At 33.4% G+C, this 13565-nt stretch overlaps 1 protein-coding gene across 1 annotated transcript in view; it reads right to left on the bottom strand.

Annotated features, from left to right (window-relative positions):
• Positions 1–13565, bottom strand: part of LOC118184628 (uncharacterized) — an 888058-nt gene that overhangs the window by 180541 nt on the left and 693952 nt on the right. Inside the window, exons 11-12 of the mRNA XM_085824262.1 lie at positions 10550–10682; positions 6709–6779 (exon numbers count right to left, since the gene is read on the bottom strand). Of these exons, the coding sequence (XP_085680388.1) occupies positions 6709–6779; positions 10550–10682 (204 nt within the window). The remainder of the gene's footprint in view (positions 1–6708; positions 6780–10549; positions 10683–13565) is intronic.

Genomic DNA, 13565 nt, shown 5'->3' with positions numbered 1-13565 from the left:
TTAGTGTTTAACGTTTTTGTTTCTGCTTGTGGCTGATCTTAATTGGTTAGCTATTAGGCTAGAGCAGATTCACGCCGTCAGTATTTCCAATACGAAGGTAGATCATTTCAACAGGTCCTCGTTTACAAGCCCCAACCAGGTAAGAAGATGCCCAGGAGTGAAATGATCAGTATTACATTTCCTACAGATGGGGTAGATCGTATTTGCTCGGTCAAATTCAAGGCATTTTAGGCGTCCACTTAGGAGCATCGTCAATGTGACTGAGCACGATTATCCCCAAAAGAAATAGCACTTCCAAGGCCTCCTGAAAAGGTACAAATTATGAGACGGAGGACAATGCCGGGAAGAGGTAACAGCGGATTTAACTCTCGAGCAGATCTCCAAAAAGGTTACAGTACCAGTGGTCAGAGTCATTTAATTACCTTCCTTATACAAGACATAAGCCCGTTTTCATTACCACTGAGGGTGTGGAGGGATCCATTGCAGATGTATAGCATAATGGGAAGAAAGTTTTTGCAGTAAAGCCAAAATTGAGAGTGAACTCTTATCACCTTACACCGTATAAATTTGTGCAAAGTTCAAGATCCGTAAAGTATTTCTTTTGGGAAAAGAAGTTTTATCAAACTATCTTCGGCTCTGTCTTCATTCAGTCCATCATGAACTCGTACCCGCGCAACGATATCATTTTACAGATGGAATATGTCAAAATAACTTTAATTTAAAACTTGACAGTTATTATAAATTGCACTAAGAGCTAACCTCTCTTCTCTTTGAATCACGTCATAGACCCAGAAGATTATACAAATAAAGAGAGTGTGAAAGAGAATATAAAAATTAGCTTAATTTAACTGTAGCTCATATGTTGCACAATGAAAGTCGCTGCTTTCACTATGAGAATCAGGACTCGCCTGTTTGGCTTTGTCGAAGGCCGCTGTGATTGCCGTTTATCAGTAATGGATTTCTCAGGTGTCTTGCTTGAGATAACTTTAGCAATTGAAATATTCCAAAATGAGTTACTAGAAATTTCCTTCTTTCGTATTGAGTGCCTTCGTGGTGCAATTAGAAGCGCATCCAGCTAGCAATTAAAAGGTCTGTCGATAGAACTCCGGACAGGGGCGGCAGAGTTTTCTCATGTTTACCGGAATCGAAAAGCCTGATATACCTGCAAGGGGTACTCAAATTAAAATGCGAGAAAGCCAAATAGGCTAGTGCTAACTCTATATCATCCCCACCAAAATTTAGGAGCAGGTTTCCTCCTTCACACCCGCAATTTAAGTGGCGGAAACTGTAAGGAATTCTCTCCTTCTTTACCTCGTGAATTTGCTGTTTAACTAGGCTGGGCAATTGGGAGCACAGGAGTTCGAATTTCAACAAGGAAATAGCTGATTTTCTTTTGCTTCGAAAAGCACAAAGTGAAACATGTGACAGGTGACAGCAGGGGCGGACACCCGGACGGCTTTCAAAGACTCATCGGGTATGGTCCGGGACGCTTAATGGCAAACCGCACATTGAGTTGATCAATGTTAACGAATTTCGCTTACTGCGCATGCTCAATGGTGTACCGCTGACGAAAGAGAAAATACTGGCGACTAAGCATAAGCAACCCTATATAAGCCTGTTCGTCATGTAGGTCTTATCGACTGTTTACAATTGAAACAGTCGATTTCATTTACTTACAATAATTAATTTGACCTTTAATTCAATAATTTAAACTACATTTAATCCTTAATTTGTTAAAGTATATATGAATGGAACGTATGGTAAATACTCAATTGTTTTTATTCCTCAGAAGTATAATCAGCTAATATATCTTGTAATATTTCCTGTTTTGTAATCCTTTTTAAAAGAAAATTTGGCTAGTTTACAATCGACATACACACTCCAAATAATGAAGCAGCTTACAACCTGACACGTTTTAAAACCTCGAACTGTTTGCGCCCAAGATAACACATCAACTATATACCGTATTTATCTTCTTTTAAAATTGTGCCAAAGTAGTAACTGCACCAAATTCTCTTTTGGGCATGCGCAGTAAGTCAAATTCAACTCAATGTGCGGTTTGCCATTACGCGTCCGGGACCCGCTCCATCTAGAGCATAACATGTTTACAACATAAAATACCTAGCGTTGCATTACCTACACGACAGGAGGGCATTGCATGGCGACATAACATAGCTCAGCATAGACATGACGGCATAGCATTCGACGTGACATAATATAGAATATAACCATTGCATAGCGACATAACATATATCGCTATGCAATGATTATATTCTGTACTATGTCACGTCGAATGCTACAGAGTAAAACAGGAGTATAAATTATATCAAATACTATACATTACATATTAAGATCTATGTTTTGCTTGTATGTGTACAAGGGGTGGCCGTAGAGCGGTTCAGGAGAATTGCGGCGCGGCTTTTATACAAAAATATATATATGAGATATAGTAAACTAAAGCTACTCAGGGTCCTAAATAAAGTAATTAATTTATTGCATTTCAATTTATAAAGTTATCATATGTTTCTCTCCATTTGAAATCTGTATTATTTTTAAACTGACGCAAATATGGACTTTGGGGCTTTTGGAAAATCTAGTTGCAGCTCTGAAACTTTCCTGAATCAAAATATGCGACTCCTACTGACGTGGATTGCTCTATAAGATCACCGTGTCATTAAAGTTTTCGCCGAAATGTAATTGATATTTGTTAGCATATAACAATGTTTTATCGCAATTAGACTCCATCAGAAGGTCGTTAGAAGAACCTAAGAATCACAAACTCCTGCTAACAGTTAAAACCAACTTTATTTAACACTAATCGAAGTACCCGATGCCAGTTTAATTAGATTGAAATTAATGTATCTAACAACAGAGAGAACGATAGCGCTGTGATCCTTCTTCTAATAACGATGCAAAAAATACGATTCGTAGTCATACATTTTTCAATCTGATGTGATATGGAAACCACATAAAAATTTACATAGAAAAATAAACTAATTTCCTGTCATTACATCAGCAACAATGGCATGCAGTTTTTAATGATTTTCGTCTTTCCAATCAAATGGTCGTAAACGCTCGTTCCATCTAATATTTCACCTATATTCAATTTTAGTCGATTAAATGTGGTAAAAATTGTTCAGAAATTAATAACGCGAACAAACAAAAAAACAAACAAACAAACACGCAAACAGACATTCTTCTTTATATATATATATTTTGTAACACTTACAAATGTCTGATTAACAAACTCTACGACCCGAAAGTAGCGCAACTTTTCAAAATAAAGCATTTTCATCTAAAACCCGCGAGGTTGTTGCCATTTGGAAAAATGAATACGAAAATTAGTGTTTGCAGAGTTTGTAATTAATACCTGGGCTGATTAAAGACGTACGAAGATGGAAACAAACGTACATACGTACGAAAATGGCTTCCGAAGAGTTTTTGGAATACGGAATAATATATATAATATTTTGCAATTCTATTTTTATTTCATAGTAAAACTTAGGAATTTTTTATTAACAAACTCTACGATTTGAAAGCGAGCAGTGGTAACGTTTCTCGAAATAAAGCAAATTTTTATCTCCTGTGTGCGAGATTGTGGCATTCGGAGAAATGTGGGTGAAAATTAGCGTTTTCAGAGATTTTAATTAACATCTCTGATTTTAGCTTTTTTTTTTAGTCTAAAGACGCTTTCTCCCTGAAGGACTATTGTTTTCGTTTTGCGATTTTGCGTTGAAACACTATAAATATCCGTTTCACTTTTCAAACTGTTGCCACTAAATGTTAGAGTCCTGCATTATATTTGAAGAAATTAAATAATGAAAAATCTGCAAAAATGTATGCATATTTCTCGCATTGTGATAAAACAACGGTACATAAAGCCATCGAATGTTGAATGACGTCATCCTCCTAAGAATATGGGCATGTGGAAGACCAAATTTGAAATTTGGAATTGGTTTTATGATCGATTTCATATTTTGTAAAACTTTAACGAATTTTTGATTAACAAACTTAGTGATTTGAAAGCGAGCAATGGCAACACTGTGCGGGGAAAAAACCTTTTTATCTCCAGTTCGCGGAACTGTGTATCGGAAATTCTAAAGATTGGCTCATTTTAAAATTATTTTGAGACATTGCTATTGAACTGAATTTTATGGTTTAAGTGCAAAGAATATGATATTTAATAAATAAAGGTAATACACAAAATGTTAAAGAAACGCTCCTTTGGACGTAATTTAAAATCTGAAACCTTTCAGATTTTTTATTTATTTATTTATTTTGAAAAATTATTATTATTTATCTACTTTTCCCAGGACACAGAAAAATAACTGTAGAATGTTTTGTGACGATAGCTATAGTAATGATTGAGTTAATCGCGAACAAACACATAGGCTTTCTTCTTTATAGTATATAGATTTAAAATAGAAAATCACATTTAGTGATAGGCTAAAGATTTAAATATTAAACTCACACGAGCCGAAGTCAGATATCTGCAAAGAACAGGCAAAATAAGATGAGAAGTAAGTAGTTAAGTGTCGGCGAAAAAGTTCAAGTTTTTATCCTCGCGCTATGGCGAGCACAAACGCATATTGCACAGGAAAGATTAATGTTGCCCTTAACTGCAATAAGGATTTCTACCAAAAGATATCTACTATTCCAGCTCCAATTGCACTTCACCAGGAGCTGAAAAGTAAAATGTTTTCGAATTTTTAAATCTGTTTGAGCTCAAGTAGATCATACTAATCAATAGTAATGAAGAAGCAAAAGAAGTAAAGGTTCTTCATGTAGATAATAAAGAAGTAATCTTTGAGGGAAGTATTGTTAAGAAGGCATATTTTTCAGAATGCTTCAATTAAAAAAAAAAAAAAAAAAAAAAAAAAAAAAGATGACGGAAAGGAAACGAAACTGGGGCTATATTTTGAACGAAGAATTCTTACGGTAACTAAAATATTAACTCAAGTCATTGAGAAACTATTGCTTTAGTAAAATGAAAATATAGTTTGGAAAGATATCAAAAGGATAAACATTCTTGTTAAAATAATAAAAAACATTGAATAACGTAATCCTTCACTCCAGCATGTGAATCTGGAAGCCAAATTTGGAATTTTGAATTTGCTTTATTATCTGTTTCATGTGATATTTAATAAATAAAGCTAACATACAAAACGTTAATAATAAAAAGATAAAAATACGTTTTATATGCTATCTTACTATGAAAATTAAACATCGATATTATGAACTGAGAAAAGGCTGAAGAAAAGTAGAAAAATGTATACCAACATTTAATACTGCATCGGGAATTCTAAATACATGCTGCTTTGCTGCTTTTAAAATTGATTTTGCCGTTGAATTGTATATGGCGCAATTTCGAAGAAAATGGTATTTAATAATACAGCTAAAAAGACTATAAAAAATAGGTTAACAGAAGTGAGTGCAGCAGCAGCCTGGTAGACAGCGAGCTAAGCGGGAGCGTAAGAAACCTTAAGAAACCCTTTTGGGTCACCATTAAAATCTGAAAGCTTTCAGTTTTTTTAATATTTTTTCTTATTATTTTTATTAAAAACAAATCATAGTTTTATCAGAATAATGTTTTAAATCAAATATAAGCTCAGTCAACATGGAACCAAAACAAGGCCATTGTAAAGATTCACTGAAAGTAACCGGCCTCGCTTAAAAGGCCGATTTCGGCTAAAATCTCAATTTTGTTTTATTAAACAGTTTTAAAGGCCAAATTGGCCATATGCTATAGACGATGCGAGAACAAATTCTTACCAGTTTTTCCGAGAATGTTCTCGAAGGAAGGTCACAAGCTATAAATACCCTACCTGTACCTGGAGTAGCAGTTTATCTTGAGAGTACGTTGAGTTCAGTAGTAATGCCTTCAGCTCCTCAGCCGAGCGGCCGAGTCCGGAAACTGTACTATTGTTTCAGTGAGTTTGTCGTAATTTCTCTACGATTGTAACGCGTCTTCGGAACTGTCCTGTATAATACTGACGTATAAATTGTGCTTCATCAAGTGTTGTCATCAATCACTCCAAATCCACGAACCCGTAGAACGCAACAATAGCTTTGAACCATACGAAACAAAAATACCTGCATTTGAAAATTCATTACTTACGCAAAAAAATCCTATCATGGAAAAAACTATTTGATACCTCATTTCGCCTCACTACTTTAAGAACAGAATTTAAATTAAAGGTTTGCTGAAAAATACAAAGGTTATGTCAATACGTACTGGTAATCAAGTAGAATGGCTGCAAATTCAAAATCTTCCAATAATACGTAACATTGGTCATAAACTTAAAGTTAACATTTTACAACGCAGACGGTCCGAAAACTAAAAATGGCGTCCATACACGAAAACAAATATCCATATATGAACATGAACAGCAAAAACAATAACTTCCGCTAAGTCTTAGCACTTTCCAGTATAGGGCGAGACGTATGATCTGCCGCTCATTCATCTTCACCTGCTCTAACATGTGGAAATTTTAACAATTTTCAAATGAACTTTTGCATTAAATACTGCCAGTGGGTATTTAGAGAAACATCGATATTGATAGTTAAATGCCACTTACTAAATAACTTTAAATGTAGAAGTTGATAAAAGTTGTTAAAAGATTGATAAAAGTGGGAGAAATATTTGAAACTTCTACATTTAAAAAGGCATTCGGGAGAGGGGAAAAGATTTGTAAAATAAATTCTTACCCTTCCAAGTTAGGCAAAGATGGATCTACTTTTCGAGCTTCTTCTAACAGAGTAAAAACCCGTTGTTTATGCTGAAAATATAAAAACAAAAAATACAAAGTGGACAATATGTACTTACAACATTAATACTTAAAGAACAGTTGTGAAATAATGCTAATTTCTTAACAGTTAAGTTTTAAGTTTTTATACAGATTTATTTCTTCTTAGCCAAAATACAACTTAGTCTATCTTTGTGGTTTGCCATGGATACAATTAGTATCCTGACTAGTTGAGCTCATATTTAGTATCCTAATTAGTCAACTAATATTAGCCAGAGGAAGCACTGACGTCATAGGTAGTCATCTCACAAACCTCGCTTTTCTTTCAGCAAGCTCGTATTATTCGGACCAAGGACCAAGGCGTTTGAATTACGGGGTACCTTTGCAATTAAATGCAATAACCTCCACATCATCGTTCAGAAAAATGAATTAAATAAGAGAAAAGCAGTGGCTAAAGTTAATGAAAAAAGCAGATAAGCTAAAGTTCAAGAATCGTTGAGAGTCCTCTTGTTTGCACACAGGAGGAGAGAACAAGCAGTGATCACAATTGAAGGCGATTAGTCCCCCGCCGTGAGTCAACTACCTTGCGCTCGGATGTATTATTCGGTGGACGACAGATGTGCTTTTAGGGTGCTGCGATTTCTGTAATGCTCATTCTCTTTCTCATATAATTTCGTAACATAATGCCACATAAATATGCAATCGCCACACGATGAGAATTATGACCATTTTCAACTTTCTTACTGGAGCTGAACTCAAATTCAGTATAGTCTACGGTGTCGCTGTTCGATAGATAAGGAATCTACGAACAAAAGAAGGATTTCAGCCCATTAAGCAATCAAAAAGGAAGTTGGATACTTTTTCTTAATTTTTTATGTCTTGCTAAGACATGATCAGTTTCTAAGTATCTTCTATTAATATCTTCAGAAATATACATTTTAAGTTTATTTCGGGATCTTAGAACAAAAAAAAGCGCAGTCAGAACGTTTTGTAAATTTTGTATTGTTTCGAAATTCATTTCGAAATTTAAGTGTTCAAAACGTAATTTAGATCGTATAGATTTTTAAAAAGCATATTGATTTAAATCAATATATTTTATGGATAACTATACTTATTTTTTATATTTGTAATATTTATGATTACAGTTTTAATGTAAACGATAAACAAAAATTGCATCAAACACTACTTTGTAACATAGTTTGAAAGTCAGCACTTAATGTATAATGTATTGCTGAGTAATGTGTAATGTATTGCTGAGTAATGTGTAATGTATTGCTGAGTAATGTGTAATGTATTGCTGAGTAATGTGTAATGTATTGCTGAGCAGTTTCATCTCCCATTTAGATTAACTCTTGTATTACGCTGACTACTTAAAATTTCTGCATATATATGTCTCTTTGGCCGTTACCGCGGTAACGGCTTACGTAGATGCATGCCTAAAGTGCACAATCATGTACTGCGAATATAATAAATAAGATAAACTAAATCGTAAGTCGTTGTATATTTTTAACTCTAGCGTTAATATTGAAGTTTCATGTTTGCTACAATATAGGCGGAAAAACTATAACTGAAAATTTTAAAGGAAAAGAATGCACAGCAAAAGCAAAATCAAAGTTTTTATAAAAGACTAAAAAAAAGCATAAACATTGAACAAAAGTTGAGGTTTATCACAATCGAATATGATAATAATACTATAAGTGGACTATACTATATAAATGTTGGTTAATATTCCATAATCGGGAATTAAAAATTTTAAATTTAATTAATATTCCAATTTTTTAAATTAATATTCCATTAATTTAAAATTTTTTTTTAATTAATTTAAAAAATTCCATTAATTTAAAAATTTCCATAATCGGGAATTTTTTAAATTAATATTCCATAATCGGGAATAAAAAACTCTCGCCAAGTTTGGCGCTAGCTTGGCGCCAAACTTGGCGAGAGTTTTTTATTTAGAGCGATTTCAATTTGATTGTGGTTTCCGGCCGTATGTTGTCTTGTGGCAAACCTAGAGCTTTATTTCGGTAATTGTAAGAGTGCGAAATTAGTGTAGACAGAAGATTTCTTTTTAAATTTAATTTTGAAATACTGTGTTTGTTTTTAAAAGTTTTACTGTTTAGTATTTTATATATATATATATAAGTTGGATTTCAGATGACGTGAAGTTATAATTTATGAATGTTTTCATTTAATTTTATTTAGTTAATTATTATTATTATTTTTTAAGTTTTGCTTCTTGCATGTGGAAATCGATAGATGTGGAATATTTAAAGCTTTGAACGAAAGTTGTTCAGTGTGTTGAATTCCAGGACGATAGCAGTAAGTTGAATATTTTAGTCAGATTTTATACTGAATAAGCATAATTTTCTATTCTCTTTACGTTTAAAACTCACTTTGCAGTGCTCTCTGATAAGTGTATATATTTATTTACTCAATAATTATTTACAAGAATTGTTCATTCTACTATTTTATGATGAATTACATAGCTAGGAATATGTTTTTACTTGCAAAGATGTTGGACTATTATTATTAAGTTATTAACTCCTCTAATAAATTATCATCTCATTTTACTATTCTTTTATAAAAATAACGGCGTTTCACCTACTGCAAAACTTAAAAGTTACTATTCTGTTTAGGTTTAAAAATCACATCTTAGTGCTTTCATTGCCGCCTAAAATATTCGCCAAATTTTGAAGACCAAAACAATTTGGCGCCAATTTACCCCGCTTATGGAATATTAGCCACTAAATGTTCATTAATATTCTTCTTATAAATAAAAAATATTCGATATAGCTTTTCATGATAACATTTTATTCATTGAAAAGCAGAATTTGTGTGCTTGAATCACTTAATTATTAGTTCGTGTTCTTTCCTTCAATGCCCCAGGTTCACAATACGCCACAAATAAGTTAAAAAGAGTGCAAATTTTGAAGTAAGCTATTCTCTGTATAGGTTATTGGATAAGGTAATTTCGTATTCAAAATATCTTTACGACATTATTAACTAAAACCGATTTTCTAATTGAGTTACAGAATAAAGGCTGATCATGATGAAATACGCGTATGCTTCTTTATACGAAAATATATGTGAAATACTAATTTATAACTTTACTACATTTACCATAAATTGCAATGACATATGCTAGAGAAATGTTTCTTTTCATCTCCTCTTGGTAACATCAAACACTTTGCTTCGAATATTTTCTGTAGAGCCGTTCTAGGACGACTTACATAAAAGTTAGTTTTGAAAAACATTTATGGGTCTTTCTCTTTCAAAGGGTTGTTATAAATCTTACAAGAGAGACTGTTAAAACAAGTCTAAAGGCGTCAGAGAAAACAAGCAAAAATGTCGTACCCGAGGGTTTTTAACTCTGTTTTTTTCTCACCCTTTCTCTCGCAGCTATTATTATATATCATACAATAGGTGCTCGTGACAATATAAAACTCACAGAAGTAACACAAATATCATAAGCTTCAGCTGTATTAATCTGAATACATCGGTTATCTGTTCGGTTTATTAAGAAACGTAATTCACTATAGCCTAAAGTTTAAAAATTTTAAAATGAATAATTAGGTATTATTATTGCATTTCACTATTAAGATTTATCTTGGGTAGAAGTGGTTTCTCCTCTAAAAATGAAAACCATTGTATACGAATATAATAACAGTTTTAAACCAATCTAATGATTGTTTTGCAATAATGCAATGGCATAACATTTAGAGTTAACTTGTACATGTATGCTTGTTAACCAAACGTCAATTTAATCCCCAAACCTAGATAAAATATGAAATACAAAATCTTACCCGTTTCTCTCCGTACATGTATAACTCCATCATTTCTGGACCATCGGTGCATGTAATGCGTATGCAAGACTGTAAGAGGAACACATAATCTCGTTTCAACTGATCTACTTCGGCGGACATTTCATGTAAGTTCCTGCAAGGGAAACATATTTTAAATCATAAACATTCGAAAAGTCATCCTTAATATAAATATTATCGGAAAACTATGAAATCCGGCATTATATTATATACCCAGGCATTTAGAGAATGATGAAAACTAGCCGGCAACATTTTACACATTGCACACATTAATCATTTCACACATTGCAAACATTAAACATTTCACACATTGCCTGGAAATTCTATGGAATGCCAATTGACAAACCGGCAAAGTGTAAAATACATCTCCGTAAATTATATATTCCATATTATATTATTCCTAGGGAAAGTATATTGTTGTGTGCTTACGGTTCGTAGAGCAGATGCTCTCTCTGATCTTATATAGTTTTCAACCGCTGGGTGAGATATTTCTAGTACATTTCTGCTTTTCGAATTTACTGGAAAGCAATATGAAAGTCGAATCACAGTTGCAGCTAATATAGTGATCAATTACATTTAATCAATTACAAAACCTATTATGGTGATTCAGGGACTGGACTAAATTGTTACCAAAAGGTCGCCAAGTTTGGCGAATTTTGGCGATTTCCCGCCAAAGTACCAAGATACTCATTTACTCAATGTTAAATGGACTTATCGCTTACGTTTCTGGCATAGTTTATCTCTTTTAGACTTTTCGCGTTACATTACACATAAAATTATAACAATTTCATATATGATTGCACTAAAATCATTTATGTATGTATAAAATTCGTAACAGTATAATAATTAGTGCAATATATTATTGGCCGTTATAATGAATGAGGATAGTTTTTACCAACTTGGAAATTCTAAAAGTATTTTAAAACAACTATATACGTGATCCCCGTTTATTTTATGTTCTAAGAACTTGCTTAGAATTGAAAATATTCCTGAAACCGAAATTCTTCTTCGGTCAGCTGCAGTTGCCCAGTCCAATGGAAGGGGTCAAGGATTTGTCAAGTGTATGCGTAAAAAAAATGATGAAATATATCATGTTTATGAGTGAAAGAAGTAGGGAAGTGAACTGAAAACGTCATTCAAGCCTACCATGTTATAACAAATAAGTTAATTTTAATTTCTTATTTTTTATATGAAAATTTTACTTTCTTTAATAAGAAAGGCATAAATTTTGTTTCGTGCAACTTTAATTTTTCTTTATGTATTTTGAATAAACATTTTTTAATGGCACTCTTTCAATATATTTTAAAATAACACTTGTATTTTTGAGGAATGTACATCTTTTAAAATAACATCCTTTTTTAATGCTTTGCTAAAGAGCATTTTTCATTATATAGAATGCCTAGGTAAAGTATATAAACATTTAAAAACATACGACAATCTATAAATAGAATAATATAGAATTACTATAGAATGCCAGCGTTTTATTACTTTGCCGGTAACATAGATATATCTTCAATCAAAATTGGAGATACGCTTTCCGGGATTTTGAACAGAAAATAAATCTAATTTCCGAATGGCACAGATTAGATATTTCGGTACAACAGTTGTGAGGGAAAGGAAAATGCGGAATTCAGCTTGATACCAATGTAAAGTTCAAGATATATGAATATAATAAAATGAGTATTAACTTGAAAATAATAAAAAAATTAGGGTTTCAATTTTAAGATTTGCCATGATTTTAAGATTTGCCATGAGGGTTAAAATCGTGCTCTGCTAACTGCTGACTGCCTACTAACTACATTAATTTGACTTCAAATTCCCATGAAAAGTTTCGACACCTTTTGAGAAACTGTCTGTTTAAGTACATCAAACTACCCTTGGAATACACTGGTACAGTTTATTAAGATTTTATTACGAGGTAAGGGGAATTTGGCAATTTTTAAAATTCAGTTTGTTTATTTGTTATTAAGCTTTAAAAAATTCTTCCATTCCTTTTTGCCCGCTTTCAAGTAAAATTGCTTCTCTTGCCTGTCGGTGATTAGCACATCCAATTAGCAACTGGAAGATCTATAGTTCGAATCCCGGCAAAGGCACAATTATTTTTTAAGTGTTCTGCTTAATGAGACTTAATAAGATCGTAGTGGCAACAGAACTTAACTGTGGTAGAAGAAGATACTCTTCATTGTTTGAGGCCCACCAGCGGCCGAGCGGTAAAGTCGCTGAACATTGGTATTTCGGTCCGAGGTTCGAATCACGCGAACGGGCTGGCTGCATGGACGTTTTCGTGGTTTTCCCCATGTGTAACGTGTATATGAGCCAGTTTCCCCTTTGAAATTCCGCCACGAAGGCATTCCTCTCCTTAGGCAGATAGCCCTCGAAGCTTTGCCATAATCACACACACACACTTCATTATTTGAATTTGGACAGCCGGGTCGTGTGTGTCTCCCCAGTCTCCTTTTACGTAGAACAGAACGCAAAGAATTAGCTCATTCTCTTGTGCGTATATTCCTGTGGTGTAAACGATTAGTATGTCCAGCTAGTAACTGGAATGTACACTGCGAAAAAAAAAATAGGACAGTTCTATTCTCCCGTTCTATTGGGCCGATTGATGAAATTAAAATTCCGTTTTTCCTGTCTCGAATGCGCGACTTAGGATATATATTAGATTTATATATAGCATTGCTCTAACATAGGTATTTAGACACAAAATGGGAACTTTTTCTGAAATAACATACCATTTTTTCGCATATTTCGATTCTACGCCCCAAATTATGACTAAATATTAAATTTTGTAAAATTTGGTGTAAAATTTACGGAGAAATTCATAAATTTCACTTTACTCATTTTCTTTTTCAGTTTAATTTATGGCAAAGCACACTAGGGCTATCTGCCTAAGGGGAGGGATGCCTTCGTGGAGGACTTTCTAAGGGAAACTGGCTCGTATACACGTTACACATGGGGAAAACCACGAAAACGCCCATGCAGCCAGCCCGTTCGC

This window comes from Stegodyphus dumicola, chromosome 9 (assembly GCF_044657685.1).
Source record: "Stegodyphus dumicola isolate Sdum_Otavi_A_Nest chromosome 9, ASM4465768v1".
Classification (NCBI taxonomy): domain Eukaryota; kingdom Metazoa; phylum Arthropoda; class Arachnida; order Araneae; family Eresidae; genus Stegodyphus; species Stegodyphus dumicola.
The sequence above is the reverse complement of the archived record's forward strand: the minus strand, read 5'-3'. Positions and strand labels throughout refer to the sequence as shown.